General features: G+C 43.8%; 1 protein-coding gene across 5 annotated transcripts in view; it reads right to left on the minus strand.

The window, feature by feature from the left end:
• Positions 1–3,580: 3,580 nt before the first annotated feature.
• fam13a (family with sequence similarity 13 member A) overlaps positions 3,581–15,324 on the minus strand; it is a 49,897-nt gene continuing 38,153 nt past the window's right edge. For 2 of the 5 annotated variants that reach the window (XM_026171294.1, XM_026171293.1), the window contains exons 13-24: positions 12,667–12,826; positions 10,607–10,672; positions 8,601–8,814; positions 8,385–8,526; positions 8,033–8,114; positions 7,673–7,878; positions 7,397–7,480; positions 6,997–7,092; positions 6,286–6,369; positions 5,445–5,641; positions 4,808–4,909; positions 3,581–4,694 (exon numbers count right to left, since the gene is read on the minus strand). In XM_026171294.1, coding sequence (XP_026027079.1) covers positions 4,571–4,694; positions 4,808–4,909; positions 5,445–5,641; positions 6,286–6,369; positions 6,997–7,092; positions 7,397–7,480; positions 7,673–7,878; positions 8,033–8,114; positions 8,385–8,526; positions 8,601–8,814; positions 10,607–10,672; positions 12,667–12,826 — 1,557 coding nt within the window. In that variant the 3' untranslated portion in view covers positions 3,581–4,570. The remainder of the gene's footprint in view (positions 4,695–4,807; positions 4,910–5,444; positions 5,642–6,285; positions 6,370–6,996; positions 7,093–7,396; positions 7,481–7,672; positions 7,879–8,032; positions 8,115–8,384; positions 8,527–8,600; positions 8,815–10,606; positions 10,673–12,666; positions 12,827–15,324) is intronic. The other 3 variants (XM_026171295.1, XM_026171296.1, XM_026171297.1) reach the window with 3 other exon arrangements.

The following is a 15,324-nucleotide window of genomic DNA, read 5'->3' on the forward strand; positions in this document are numbered from 1 at the left end:
TTGAATATAATCTTCACTGTGAGGTTGGGAGGAGTGTTAGTCCCGCTGATCCTTTTAAATCTGCCACCAGCATGTCCTCTATGCCTGATTCTGAAAGAGGACAAGCGAGTCAGGCAGGGAGCGAAGCATGCTGAACATCGTTTGCAATCCCTCGTTCTGTTTTAGCTGTGGCTCACAGAGCAGCTGACTTTGTTCTTGAACCTGCATTCAACAGTGTTGCCTTTCTACAGCAAAACCTTCTGTACGGAAACAAAACTTTATTTATTTATTTTTATTTTTATTTTTTTTGTGGATGTGTGTGCATGTTACAGAGTGAAAACAAAGACCAGATTGTCATTTAGCAGTGACGTTTTTGGAAATGTGATTATTCGCTTTCTTGCAAGAAAAGCATGTCAGCTGAATATGAAGCATCAGTTAGCATCGCTCAGACTGGAAGTGGTAGCAAATACATGTTTGGCTCCTTCAGATGGACACAAAAAGATCGCACTTCCTGTTGTTACAAGCATGTGGATGTCGCGCTTACTGGCTGTTTAGTTAGATTTTCTAGCTGAAAGGGGCCGCATCATCTGCGAGGTCGCAATCAAACAAGACCCCATGAGATGACTGTATTTGGACTAATACGCTAAGATGTTGAGTTTGGCATTAGCCGTGATGAGTTATAGAACAAGTCTGTGCCCCTATGTGGTTTTTATGAATGAGGAACTGTAGATACCAGGCTTTAAATACACTTTGTAATTGTATTAAGTTGGGTGTCTTACCATGGCAGTCAGTGGGGATTAACTTAGCCTCAGCCTCCAGTGGCCACTACAGGAATTGCAGTTTTTGTTGTTGTTTTTTTTTTAGTGCTTCCAGGTTTGCTTATAATATCTAAAATGTGACCTTGCCATCATACCTTTGCCCTCGATGACAGTGCCTAGCAACAACATAACCACAGTATGAAAGGTGGAGCTAGTCAAGATAACACCACCCATGGACAGTGAAGACCCTAGCTAATCATTTTTGCCTGAAACTGGACGTGATGAGCGAGGAAACCGAGGGACAGTCAGCTTATCCTGGCTAATCCTCCTTTGTGACTATAAAATCATTTACAAAATGAACTTCCTGTTTCATTCAGTGTGAGCTAAAACTAACGACTGAGCCCATAAACTCTTCAGAAAAATGTCTACTGAGGTTACAGAGACATGGAGCCCAGGGCGTGTTCTCCACGAGAGTCGCCCCCTAATGGCCATTCTAAAGAATCCATATTTTACTACAGTCTGTGCGAGCAACAGGTGAAAGACCCAGAAAAAGAGAGCACCTCTTGTTTAACCACTCTGGTTTCCAGCGATACACACTCCATGTTTGCCGTGGCGTGGATGCAGAACAGTCTCCTTGATTAGTGCTAATTTTAATCGCTTTCGTGAAGTATTTTGAAACAGATTTTTAGATACACATTCTGATAGTGTGGTCCCTGACACAGACGAGTATCTGAATACAGTCAAAGTCCTTCTTGGCCAACGCAGCGGTATCTCAACAAACCAGGAGTTCGTCCTGTTTCTCTCTTCAATTCCATATAGTCTCTTTCAGTAGACACAGTAGATTTAAATATTCAGGAGGACACGACAATCCCAAACTGTCCAATCACAGCCATCGCAGACTGTGTCCATGTGGTGTGTAGTTACGGTGTAGGCTGCAGGGTTGCAGATTTACAAATATAAATCCCCTGTAAGTGTGGATGACAAAAACTGTCATTTTTGTGTTTATGAAACTTTTCTCCCAGCCTTATTCACGCTTCTTTTCCCCCCCTAACAAACACTCTCATGGCTTCTATAAAATGATGACTTAGACCTCAGAGGGTTAAACAAACTTTGGTCATTTTTAATCATCAGAGCGGCTCTCAGTTGGATTTATTCACCGTGTGACGGAGCCAAACTAGCCGTGTTTTTGCTAGGCCAAGCAAACCGATTCCTCTGTAATGACATTTGAACCCATCTGCTAAGAAGCAAATAAAAACATGTCCCAAAATGTCACATAAACCTAAATATACAAACATTAGAGTTAATAATTGTTATTTGTCTGGTCTCCAAGTGGAGATGAATATTTTAAGAGTGTGGGCAGATGACTTAGTAAAAAGTCTGCATATAATAGCCATTTGATGATAAACTGTACCCATCATATTATTCCAAAAGTTGCCCTGATGATGTATAAATATTCCTGCAGTGACACCTCGCAGTACAAGATAACATTTAATTAGGTTGTGTATTAGCGTGACGTGCGTGGAATCGTCTCGCATATATATAATATATATTTTATATACATTTCATACACGACAGTGGTGTTAATGTGACTTTGGGCAGTAAAATGACTCGATGTGTTCTGACTAACACGTCCTCTCAGCAATAACAACCTGAAGCAGCCCACTTCTGTACTCACAGCTCTGGGCCAAACATATAAAGGTCTCAAATGCTGGCAGTTCATCTTATTGCTTAGTTCTATACTGCATGTGTACACATACACACACACACACACACACACACACACACACACACACACACACACACACACACACACACACACACACACACACACACACACACACACACACACGCATATTCAATCAATATTTGTCTGATTAAGGCTCCTGCAGAGTTTAGTCCTATGCAAAGGTTTGTGAAGCCCTTGACTTTTTTGCACCTTTAAATGTGCTAGAGAATACGTTTGTTTTTTTTTTTTTGTTTTTTTTTTAAATCATTATTTGACTGAAATTTACTCAAAGCTCTCTGTTCCAGCCAAGGTTTTCAATAAAATACGGTATAAAAGCAAGACTTCTGTGTGGCCTGTGATTGCATTTGAGCTTCCTCATTAAATTGCTTGAATTCATGAACCTATGACCAGATGGACCAGATGTGATGCCTCTGATTCATAGAGTTGTTTTTTAGTGTTTATCTGAGCACCTGCTGTTAAGGTTAGGGTTCTTGTTTCAGTATAGTTTATTTTTAATTGATATTTTATGAGGGGCATATGTCAGAGGTGAGATTTTAGGTGTTACAAGAAAAAAAAAAAAGTTTTTGAAAGCAGTTCACTCCCATTCTTCCAAACGTTCAGTGAACATGCTTCATCAGCCGAGATGTTTGAGATCAACATTTGAGATCAACTGACTGACCTTGAAGGAGAGGTCAAAGGTCACATGACATTTTAAATCCTTACATGGTATAAAGCTTTTTGTCAATTTTAAACCAATAAATCATTAAGTTAAACTGAAGACCTTGATGGGTGAAAGACAAATTTTATTATACCACATATAATCTTTTATATGTACATTCATATTTAAACAATTTTATTTATTTAATTTGGTGCTGTAGTTTTTTTTTTTATACACGCTTTTAATCCCTGTTTTATTTCCTTTTATTACTTTCCTTCCCGCCATCGCACAGTGCTCTAGGGAGGTCCTTACCTTCCTGTATAAAGCGCCTTGAGGCAGCTGATGTTGTGATTTGCTGCTATATAAATAAACCGACTGATCTCAGATCTGTCTGTAAAGTCATTCGACTGGATGAGTGAACATTCGCAACTTCACAAAGAAAAAACACAGAGCCCAAAAAACCTTCAGTAAAAATATGATTTCATTCACATTATATACAAAATACAATTTATGTACTAAAATGTACACACTCAGTTCATTAAGCCCGGCCAGTGTTTACATTCAGTGAAAACAAATTCACACTGATTACCATCCAGAAAATTGGAGAGAAAAAAAGGGATAAAGTACTCGCTCACAGAAATGTAAACATATACGATAATCCATATTTACAAACAAACAAACTACAGCGAGGACCAGAGGACGAGGCTTCGTCGACCACGCCCGCGCTCGCCTCAGAACTGGCCTTGTCAGTGTTAATCGGTGTGAGCAAACACAGCAGTGATTTAAAGGGGACGATAGCTTATTTAACATCAAGTAAATGAGGGGAAAGCAGGTTAAGGCGTACAAAAACGCAGCAAGTGTCAGTGGTCATCTTGAAACTGGGTGATTTCCAGGAGATGAAAGATTTTGGCTCACTGTGTGCGCTCTGAGCTGCTGTCTTTGGGCCCCAGTGAAAGAGGAAACCACTTCTTTCAAACGATAAAACTTTTACAGAAGAGGATTTAATGCTGTGGAAAGTGAAACTTCGGTACTGTCAGCATGATCGAGTAACATCTCCTTTAGAAAAATACACGCGATCCTTAAAAAGCAGCGACAATTTTATAGCTAATGACCGAATTATCAAGTGTTTTGGGTTCTTTTTGGTTTTTTTAAGACTTCTACGGCTGTGCATGAGACAAACATTCAAAATAAATTATCAGCAATACAAGTGTGATTCAGTTTAGTTTGTGCGTATGTTGCTTCGTCCGGAGTGACGTCCCCTCCTCGAGGTGAGGTGACGACAACGTTTTTCCAGGCGCAGCATTTGACGGAGGGAAACCCTCGAGCTCGACGGAGCGCGTCAACAGCATCCAACAGCGAGGAAAACATGACTGTTTCTAGCAAGGTGAGATGTGTTGACTGTGACACTGGAGACACAGCACCAGTCCTCTTATTGAGTCTTTGCTTTATTCAGATGAATTTAGTGGAGTCTCTTTTGCTGATGAGCACTTCGAGCAGCCGCAGTTTGGCTTTGACGTGCTTGTATTCGTTGTACTCCACAGCCAGTGGGGAGCGGTCCTCCTTCTGAACGTTCCTGCAGGAACAAGGCGGCAATCGTTACGACGCTGCGAGAAAAAAACCTTCGTGTCGAGGTTTCTCATTATCCAGTTCCAAATATTTGACATTGACAAACTCTTTTTTTCTTACCTTCCGTTTTGTCTAAAAAACTGGTCCTCAAACTCTTTCAAGTTCTTGCGAATCCTCTTCTTCTCCTCTCTCGTCTCTTGGAGCTGCTCTACAAGTTCCTGCCTGTGGGGTGAGGAGAAATGTTTTTTAAATGTCTCACATTAAAATATACACAGACTTCCAGCATTTACAAAAAAACCCCCCAAAAATCAACAACTTTGGCTCGGTTTTTGTTTTTTTTGTATTACACAGGTCACACAGGTGGGAGGCAACTTGTCTCCAAACAAATTAAGTCTGTCTTGGACTGACTGCAACTGCTCTGCAACACAATGGCGAAAGTTTGTAAACAACCGCTGGCTGATAAACACTTTGCTATTAATTTGAATGGGTGTGCGCTGAGTGTAATGTTTCTTTGCAACATGGGACTTGATTTAATTCGTTGCCAGATGGTTGTATCCTGGTTATATTCCTATATAAAGGCAAGGTTACTGGGCAACTCTGTTTAGAGGAATTTCTAAATTTGTGCTCTGGTTGGATTTCTGTGTATGTAGACAGTGATAGATCTGCAATTTTTGCTGAGTTATCAGGATTAATCCTCTCAAACAGACCCAAATCTGTCACAAACTGACAGTAAAACGAGCGTTTTGCGAGTACTTACATAGTAGCTGAGTGCAGGTTGGACAGCCTCGTGTCCATCGTGTTCTTGGACGGGGAAAGTTCGTCCACAGGTGAAATGAAACCATCCACTTCCTCATCCGCGTGCTCCAGGAAGCTGAACACGCCGATGTCGGGTCGCACGGTCACGGTGAACTGGGTCTTGGAGTCTCCGTCATCCTCCGAGCCGTCCTCTTCCTCCTACAAAGAGAGTGAGGGAGGCTTTAGTCTCAACGGGCTGCAAGGGAGGGGGCAGAGGGTCTCATCGTGCGGTGAGCGCTGCTGCAGCAGGCGGCCTCCTGGGCTCAAATACTGCAGGGCGTGAGGATCGTGCAGTGTTAGTGGACAGAGGTTAGAAATCACCGCGATGGTCGTCATTTGGAATCATTTGTTTTTATGAATGGAGTTAATCAGGCCACCTTTATTCAACTAAAACTGTTCAATTAATACAAAAAAAAAAAAAAAAAAAAAAGGTGTCCACAGAGTGCCTGCAAACAGTGCTGGAAAAATAATGATAACAATGATACATTTTTAATATACTGTATGCACATATTTGCTGTTTAGGAAAAATAAACCAGTATTCCAGCCTTGTTTTAGGCACTTAAATCACAACAAGCTTTAACCCATTTTATATCCACTTACATCATTACATCAATCACAGAGTGATTCATAGATCAGCAACTACTGATTCAACACTTCTACAGTTGCCCAATCAACAGGCAGCAATCAGGCTCATTAGAGGGCAAATGGTAGTAAATATAAAGGGGGAGGAGGGGTGGGAGTTTAGCAGGTGAGGAAGAGGGAGCCGGTTCACTGATTATTAAGCAGCAGCAATGGCTCTTCACCTTGATATCATCGAAGAAGAGTGCGGTTTCACCCTCGATAATGGGCTGTAGGAGGGGACCTCTGCGCTTGCTGGAGGGAGAGCCCTGTGGTGACGGTCGAGAAGGAGGAGTTAACCACGCTGAGACGCTAACTCTGACCTTTTTTCTTTCTTTTACAGTACTTCACACTTTTCTGTCAGGTTTAAGCACATTTAACGGCTTTTGTTTGAGCTCCTCTGTCTGCTCCTCTGCGTCTCCATGTCAGGAACAATATGGCAGCAGGCTCAGCCTGCGTGGTGCGGATTAGATGCAGTGCATTATATAATGCACATAATGCAGATCATGTCTTACATCATAAAGATGTTCAGTAAATAACTTTACTGAGAGCTTTACACTTAGTCCATAAGCAGATTTATTTTCCTACATTTCTGAAATATAAATATGTAAAAATACATTTTAAGAACTTGCTGTGTTTATTTTCCGTTTATTTAACTTGGCTGTGTTGTTTTGCACTTCCTGAGCCTCTTCAACACTCTGCTGTCACTTCCTGTGACCTCAGCCTGTAACCTCTGACCTTGCTTTACGAGTGCACTGAAAGCTGCTTCATGGCTGCTGTCCGTTCCCAGCAGCAGGTGCTAAAGCCGGCACGAGCTGGGATTAAGTGTCTGTGCATGTTTTGAGAGTGTGGCTTTAAACCCGGCAGCTAAAGGGAGGCTGGGATGTGATACTTACTATGACAGGAATGGTGGAGGCTCTACACAGGATCTGCTTCACCAGGCGATATCTGTCGTACACTGGCTTCATGATTTGCCTCTCGCTCTTCGTCATCTGCTCCAGGTGGGGAGAACAAAGATACACTGTTAGCACAGTTTTAGCAAATTTCTGTCATCCTCTCTACCTGCACGCTAACTAGCTACTTTGCTAACATAAAACAAAATTACAGCAAAACCATTTTTCTTCACTATAAGATCTCTGCAGGGCGTGATATGTAACTGTACTGACAGGAATAAAAATTACGGCATCTGGATTTGGTCCAGACAAACTGATATGGGTTCAGCTTTATTTGCAAAACTGGGCAAATTTTTGCATTTAAAATGTCTAAAATAAAACAAACACATGGAGGGAGGCTTACCGGTCGGCCGTGGATACTCTCGTAGTAGAGAAGAGCTTTCTGCAGGGCGACTTTCTCTGCGGCGATCTGCTCCCGTGTCATATCCTGTTAGCAGGAGACAGGAAGTGAGTCACTCGCCTTTTAAAAGTGACAAGAGTTCAGTCCGTGTTGCTCGCAGCAAAACTTATTTGTCTCTGTGTGATAATAAATTCAGAGTGTGCAGTCTGCTTTAAACATGTAAAGTCTTTTGGCTTTTAATGTCGTCTGTGTGAGCGTGCGACATAGCCGCGGATTTACCTTGATGTCCTCGGGGCGGTTCACCTCGTCCCTCTTCTCCTGCAGCTTCTTCTGAATTCCTTCCAGGGTGCTTTCCACCGGTGGCTTCGACGCCTTCTCCTGCTGAGGTTTCTTCTCCAGCTGCGAGCCGAAGCTTTTGGGCAGCGTGTTGCTGCGCTGGCGGGGCTGAGGCGTCAGGTCCTCCTCAGACTTCATCAGCTTGTGTTCTGGTGAAGAAGACGGGAACCAGAGCTTTTCAGTAAGTTGTGTAGAAAGGCGGGACGAGTTCGGAAGTGATCCAATCAGGAGCAAGTTAGATGCCTGAATCATGACTAAAACTAGATCAAATTAACTGTCAGAATGTGTGCGCCTGTGTGTTACCTTTTAGCTCTTTGCGAAGCCTAGCCAGTTCATTCATCCACCGCAGCACTTCTGGGTTTGCAGCTTTGTCACTGTGGGAGGGCTGCGTGGAGGAAAAGAAGAAAAAAAACCAGACGATCAGCTGCTCTTTCAAAATAAAATACCTACAATTACTGTTCACATGAGGATAACAGTGTAAATCTGAAGTAGGGCTCTGCCTTGCTAAACAACAAGGCAGAGCCCTACTTGGTGTAATGATGCACCTCTGACAGTCAATATTCTTGTTTATGTTTCACAGAAACATCATTACAGTCTGACTTTAAGGCGCGGGGCTTTATTAACAATGACGAATGAACCGGTCGTTACTACCTACCCTGTATTTTCGCTCCTCTTCATACTTCTCCTCAAACCTGTGGATCTTTTTCTTCAGTACATGAATCCTCTTTGTGAGCTGGGCGGAGGTCAGCTCCTCTCTTTCATCATCACAGGAGCCAAGCGATGAACTCCGCCTGCGACTGTTGAGATAAATGATGCTGTTACAGCTCCCAGTTCCTTCCTTCCAGCTCTGCAAAAGCACACGTCAGCTTACCTGATGAACGAGTGAGCGTTAGGTGGCGATGGAGGCACTTCCGTGTCATCCAGGTACTGCTGGGAGTGTCCGTAGGCGTAAAACCGAGGGGAGACCATTGGGTCGCTGGACTCCTCCAGGAGCTGGCGGATCAGACGCCCCCCACAGTGAGGGGACAGCCTGGCCTCCTCGCGGTCCATGCTCTCCCTCTGCAGCGAGTACGCCGGGGTTGGTTCTGAGTGACACAAAAACAAAAATGTCAAGATTTTCATCGCACTTTCATAATTCTGCACACGCAAGACATAAGAGAATGTGAAAAAACAGCAGATTAGTCAGCACATCGGCACATTTATGCATGGAAAGTCCTTAACGTTGGGACAATATGATGCTGGAAAACCAGCCGCATTGAGAAAAGCCTTCTTAAATCCGTTAGCTCTGCCAACCAAAACAGGCACCGCCATCAACTTATCTCTACTTTAAAAATCAAGAAGACATTTAACTGGAGAAATATACTGCCAAAAAAAGACTTTACAGGTGTGATGTTGTGCAAGATAATATATAAAAGCACTAAAACATCCGATGTGAGTTCATGGGCACTGTTATCAGAACACATTCAGCTGCTCTTTGGTGGCTAGCACGCTACCGAATGTCACATTTCACATATTTTCCTGTTGGGTTATATATGTATATTTTGTGAAGTCAGAGCAAATATAGGAGGTCAAAATGTGAAAGTGTCCTGGGAAAGCCAAACAGCATGCACGGCTCGTTTTCTAAAATCAGCCCCGGTTCTCATCCTGAAGACGCCAGACAGCGACTTCTCTCCCTGCTAACATCATCTCGGAGCCTCTCTGGCTCGGTGGAAGGTTCTGGATGTGCTGTGGGAAAAAAATAAATAAAAAGAATTTCCTCTGGGGCTCAGCAGTCACAGATGTTGCTCTGAAACTGTGGGTAAGACACACCCACTCTGCCTCTCTCTCTCTTTATTCATCCCTTGGTTACAGAGTCTCCACTCTGGCAATAATTATGCTTGGTGAAAATAGCCGTGCAGATACCCCTGACAATCGCTGGGCTATTAATAAAGCCCGGCACTCTGTGGGATAATGTCAGGGCGTGACCCCTGATGAGAGGTACAGTGATGAGCTTGTGTTTTAGTTTCCACTCGGCACGTCGACAGGGGAACGGCGCATCTGTCCGAGCACGTGTGCGTTAGAGAGAGCGACAGAGCAGACCGAGGATGATCTGATTGTTTAAAAGTTAAACTAGGAGCTCTCTACGAAATGTCTCAAAACATAAAAGTCAGCAGGAACTCTGATGTAGATTTCATGGAACAGGAGACACCCATAAAATCAGGTGTCGGGTGATGAAAAACATGCGGGGGAGACGTTACACCGAGAAAACAGATAAAAGGGAGTAAAAACAAGCGCTGAAGGAAACCAACTGTCAGTGTAAACATTCAAGGTGTCAGTATGCAACCAGGAAAATATGCACGCCCTGTCCAACACCGCACATGCATATTTTTCTTAGCTGGGGTGGGTTAAGGTGTATGAGAAATGATTTAGCTCAAATTCCAGCTCGGGAGTCCCGGGGGGTCCTCCTTCACTTCCAGGTACGTGCAGTTCATCGAGTAGCAGGGCTCTCGCTTGTTAGAGCTCTCTCACAGCAAACAAACCCTCAGTCAGACTGAAGGTCTTCCTTTGAGGCCTATTATCAAGCTTAGTGCAGTGTAGCCGGCCAGTAAGGCTTCACGGCATTTGAAATTAATCCTTTAAATCAACTGCTCGCTGATGGCTGAGGATTAACTGGACTAATGAAACAAAAAAATACGCCGGTGTGCCATTTCACTAAAGGTCGTGTGTGCGTGCGTGTGCGCAGGCGTGCCACCCTTTGCCACAATGTTCCCGATCACTCAAGCATGTTGCCATGCAGCGGTAAAAGTCAGACAGACAGACTTTCCTTTCTTTCACTCTGGCATCTCACTCGCAGAAAAGGCCAGTCAGCACTGACAGTGATGTTAGTGGGAGACTTACCATCGCAACAACTTGGATAGAAAATGCTTTTGAAATCAAGGAAAGGGGAGTTACAAAACGGAGAATCTAGAGGAACAAAAGAGGGAAATGGGGGGGATGGAGAAGGAGAAGAGGACAAGATGAAGGAAGAAAAACAAAGAAAGAGAAGTAAGAAATAAGCCAAAGAACTAGCAGGCATCCTTCCTGCTGAATTAGTTACTGGAAATTAAACTAACACACAGACACATAAACTTTAATGAACTCGTGGGACATGTGAGATCCATAACTCTGTCTCCCGCTGTCTGAAAAAAAATCGGCCACTGTTGTTTCCACCACCGCTGGCACACAGGCGGGGGACACCAAATATCAGGTCATGCTAGAACTTTACTGGGACAAAGGTCTCCAACTCCTGCCTGAAGCCCTCATTCACCCACATGGCCATTTGGCCCGCAGTATGCCTTCTGTACAGTATGCAGCAATTCCTCACTGGGACTCTGTGCTGATGAATAATCTTGCCAACTACACGGAAATACAGTTCAGCTTTGCACAATACTTGCACACACCATGACCATCGCTGCTTGTTCTCATGTGAAGCAGCCTGTCACAGCCAATCATGCAGGCGCCCTGTTTCCACGAGCTTAGTTATGTATTCAGGACACAATGTACAGAACACAGGGGAGGTGGGGGGAGTTTAAGGAAGAGGAAGAAATTGGCAAGATGCAAAGGATGGTATACAAATGAGTAAAACCGCCACGTGGACTGAATAAAGAACTGTAACTCACTGCGGTGTGCCTCACTAGAACACAAATTACATTTTAACTACAAGCATGTAAACACACCGTCTACCAGGCTGGGCAAAATCGCTCAAACCATGACTTCAAACAACCTAAACAGCATAATATCTCAGACACAACACTTCACTATGAGACAACAACAAATCTAAAGCTTGCTGGTGTTTTCCCTCTATGAGGTCCGGCCGCTAGAGAGCTCCACCAAACACGCAATTGCCCACTAATGCTCCAAACACGCGGCTGCTGAAACTGACAGGCTGCTTGCATGGAACAGTTTTGATTCTTGCTTCAAACAGGAAGCAGCAGCGGTGGCGGAGGCAGTGAGAGTCAAAGCCAATCGCCGCAGCGGAAAGATGTCAACACAACATGCAGAAACATGTCCTTCCAGTGTGCGAATGAACACGTTGGCCATCATTCCAGAGTACAGTTCAGCAAAAGCCTTGGCTTTCACCAATCAACACAGAAACCTCCACCCTTGCAATACTCTGACAACACAATCGAAAGTGCGCACAGCGCAGTCACGGCACAAACAAACACATTAATAACAAGCTCGAGAGAGGTCTGACGGCTGAAGGAAGGCTCTTTTTGCAAATTCTCTTAACAGTAATGCCACTTGATAAGCCAGGATCAATAAATTAGGATCCCGCGTACAGCTGACATCTCAGGCACGTGCAGAGACGTCAACATTTAAATGGAGCACGAACTTTAACAGTTCAGCCATGATCAATAAACTCTCCAAACCTAACCTAAATTTGTGCAGCCAGCTGATTGGTATGCTGTTATCGCCATCCATGCCGACCCTTTAATGATTGATTTGTGAGTGAAAACAACAGCAGTGGTCATCTGTTGCTAAGCCTGCACACAGGCTTTCCACATAGGTGATAGATTCTGCTAGAACCTCACTGTTTACTCTTTAAATAAAACCACAGATCGAGTATTTGCTGCACTTTCATATTTTCCTCATGGGAGATGAAGGCAGTACTGCAATCCTTCTAACCAAGCAAACAAACACATCTCTGGTGTCTCTCCTGCAGAAATAGTTAGCCTAGGGAACCTAGAGGATCTTTAACAATTAAATTCTGCAGGGAAAGCAGAAGCAGCATGCTTCAGGAGGAGGAGCAGATGAGGCAGCAGAAGGTGTGCAGCTGCGACCCAAACACCCAACCTGGGGTGGAGGATCCTGAACCTGCTGTCTGGACATGTGTGTCCTTTTGTCCAGACAAACTGTAAATGGGCTAAAAGCAAAGGAAAGAAACATCTAAGCAACAGCCAGGTGGTCTCCAGGCTCACCTCCCCAGTTGTTGTCCTCAGTCAGTGCTGTCAGATCCAACCGGGGCACGTCCTCACAGCTTGTCTTCTCGCAGTCTGAGTCCGGGCCGCGCACCTCTCCGCCGACCCTACCCGCGTCACAAGTGACCGGCGACTCCTGGATCTTCATCGTCTTCAACGTCTGCACAACCATGAGAGAAAAGAAACGAGCGCTCAACAACAACAGGCTGCCTGTGAACACACTCTTTAAGTTGAGTCACACACTCCCTCAGACTAGCCCTGCCCTAATGTAGGGGGCTGCTCCCTGGCTGCGATTGGCTCCCCTAGTTGGTCAAAACATCCTCCCATCTGTCTTTAGCCGACTGCTAGAGAGCAGGAGCGGCTTCGCTCCGCCTTCTCCTTCATCCACAGGATTCTCCTCACCCCTCCCGCTCTTCTTTTCCCCCTCTCTCTTCTCTCCACGGTAGATTTCCCTGCTTTTTCTCTGGCTTGACATGCATATATTCCCCACCCGCCCAGCTCTGGACTTGTTTGTTTAACAGCAGCAAGAGCAGAAGGGAGGGGTGTGCTGGAGACACACAGAGAGACAGAGGAACAGAGAGCGAGGGAGGAGGGGCGTGAAGCAAGAACAAGAATAAGCACAAATCGTGAGCCAGCACACGTAGACTGACTGAGTGAATTTTTTTGCCCCCCCTCCCTGCATCTCTCTCTCTCTCTGCAGACAAAAAATCAGATGAAGCAAAAGAACTTCATGTAATCCACTTCCTGCTTTTTTTTAGTCCACATTTTTACCCATCAGCCTCTCCCTCTTTTTCCTATTTTTAGATTTGAGACTATCCAAAAATTCCACTTTGCTTATCCGAGATCAGAGCTGTTCCGTCAACCTTGGGCCATACTGTAAATAATTTAGTTGAAAAGACTCGCACTTGGCAGCTCATGCATTTTCATCAACATATCAGTTAAATCTGTCCAGGCGTGGGACCAAACTATTTTTAGGGAAAACAAATCAGGACTCACAGCTACTAGACGGCTTAGAGGAAAGAGCTGCACTGTAAAGTAGCTTTGTTTTGTTTTTTGGTTAATGATAGTTGTTGTTGATGATAATGACAGATTACTGTAGGAAAGAATAATCGGTCTCAGGTATGTGCATATGTATCCTTGTGGCTTTAGCGGAGGGCGCAGGGCCCAAAACAGCTCTGATGTCATGTGAACCACAGAGGATATGACCAGGATCTAATGGTGCCTAGAGAGAACGTGCAGACTGTGACGGACAAACAGAAGAAACTTCCCCCTCGACGCGCTTACCGTCACTGCTCTCAAATCAATGTACTCACAAAGTACACACACACTCACAAACCACGCAGCATCAGTTTATCTAAGAATGAATGCCTCACATACACCCCCACTCATACACACAAGCCTTTAAAGCGCAGTGCACCATACTACAGCACATCATCCGACATGTTCTCAGTATTTCTTTACATTGTCGGACAAAGGCACTTTTGTTTGCCCCTTTGCAGCATCTGGCACATGCGTGACATGCCCAAGTATTTGTGAGTATTTATTGGCTCCAGTCTTATCAGACGCTTTCACAGAGTCCCACAAACGGTCAGATCCACTGTGGTCTTTGAGTAAAACAACCTTCTCCTTGAATTGATGTTTGTTTAGCTTGTATGAAGCCAGTCCTGTCTACTCTTGTTTCTTTAGTGGGCGAGTCTTCTTCATAGCTGAATAACAGGTAAACTGTTCATATTCAGAAGGAACAATTAATAACTCTGAAACTTGACCGTCATTATTTCATTTACAAAAGGCATTTTTTGAAGCAGGACTTGTATTCTAGGAAAAACATTAATACGGAATAGCCACACCCACCCTATGAGCTCTGCAAATTAGTCCCAGTGGATGTGTTTACAACAATCCCTGTGGTCATAAAAACAACAACATGAGAGTGGTTACATCTAATCCGACGATCTCCTTTTTTGCAACTCTTACATTAAGGTGAGACCTAAATAAGACCTTTTATACATTTAATTAAATCCAACTGGGACACAAAATTGTGAAAATACAAACAATGACTGTGTAGTTTTTCTTATCTGACCCCAAAGGAGCCAGAACGCCTTCAGCACGTCACCCTTTTTCTCCTCACACCCTTTTATATGTAAATGACGTTTCAGAGTCATAAACCTTCTGCTCGCTTTCAATGCCTGATTAGCTCATCCTACTTGTTCTGGTACATTTGATTAGCTGACAGTAAAAGTACTCACAGAAATTCTGCTGTAAGGAAAACAAGTTGCGACATGTTCATTCAAACTAATTTATTACAATCACGAATTAATTTTAACCGGCTTGACTTAAAAGACTAGTCAGCTGTTTGGCAGGCAGCCAGTGCTCTAAGAAAGCTCTGTTCAAGCTTACTGTATGTATCATTTATAGTTGGCAGCAAATTGAGCATTACATGCTACCATTATCACTTTCCCCATACAAGTGTACTGTTTCGTGATAACAGAAACATCTTTCTTTAAGTACCCTCAAACACTTATTTTGAAAAGAAACTTTAACTAGACTAAAAAACAAAAACAAAAAACAAATAAAACTTGTTAGGGAAATAAGGGTTTGCTTCAGCTAGTTACCATGAGTAGCTAGTTTTCTTAACAGATGAAATGACTCGTGACTGTGACT

Source organism: Astatotilapia calliptera, chromosome 6 (assembly GCF_900246225.1).
Source record: "Astatotilapia calliptera chromosome 6, fAstCal1.2, whole genome shotgun sequence".
In the NCBI taxonomy this organism is placed as follows: Eukaryota; Metazoa; Chordata; class Actinopteri; order Cichliformes; family Cichlidae; genus Astatotilapia; species Astatotilapia calliptera.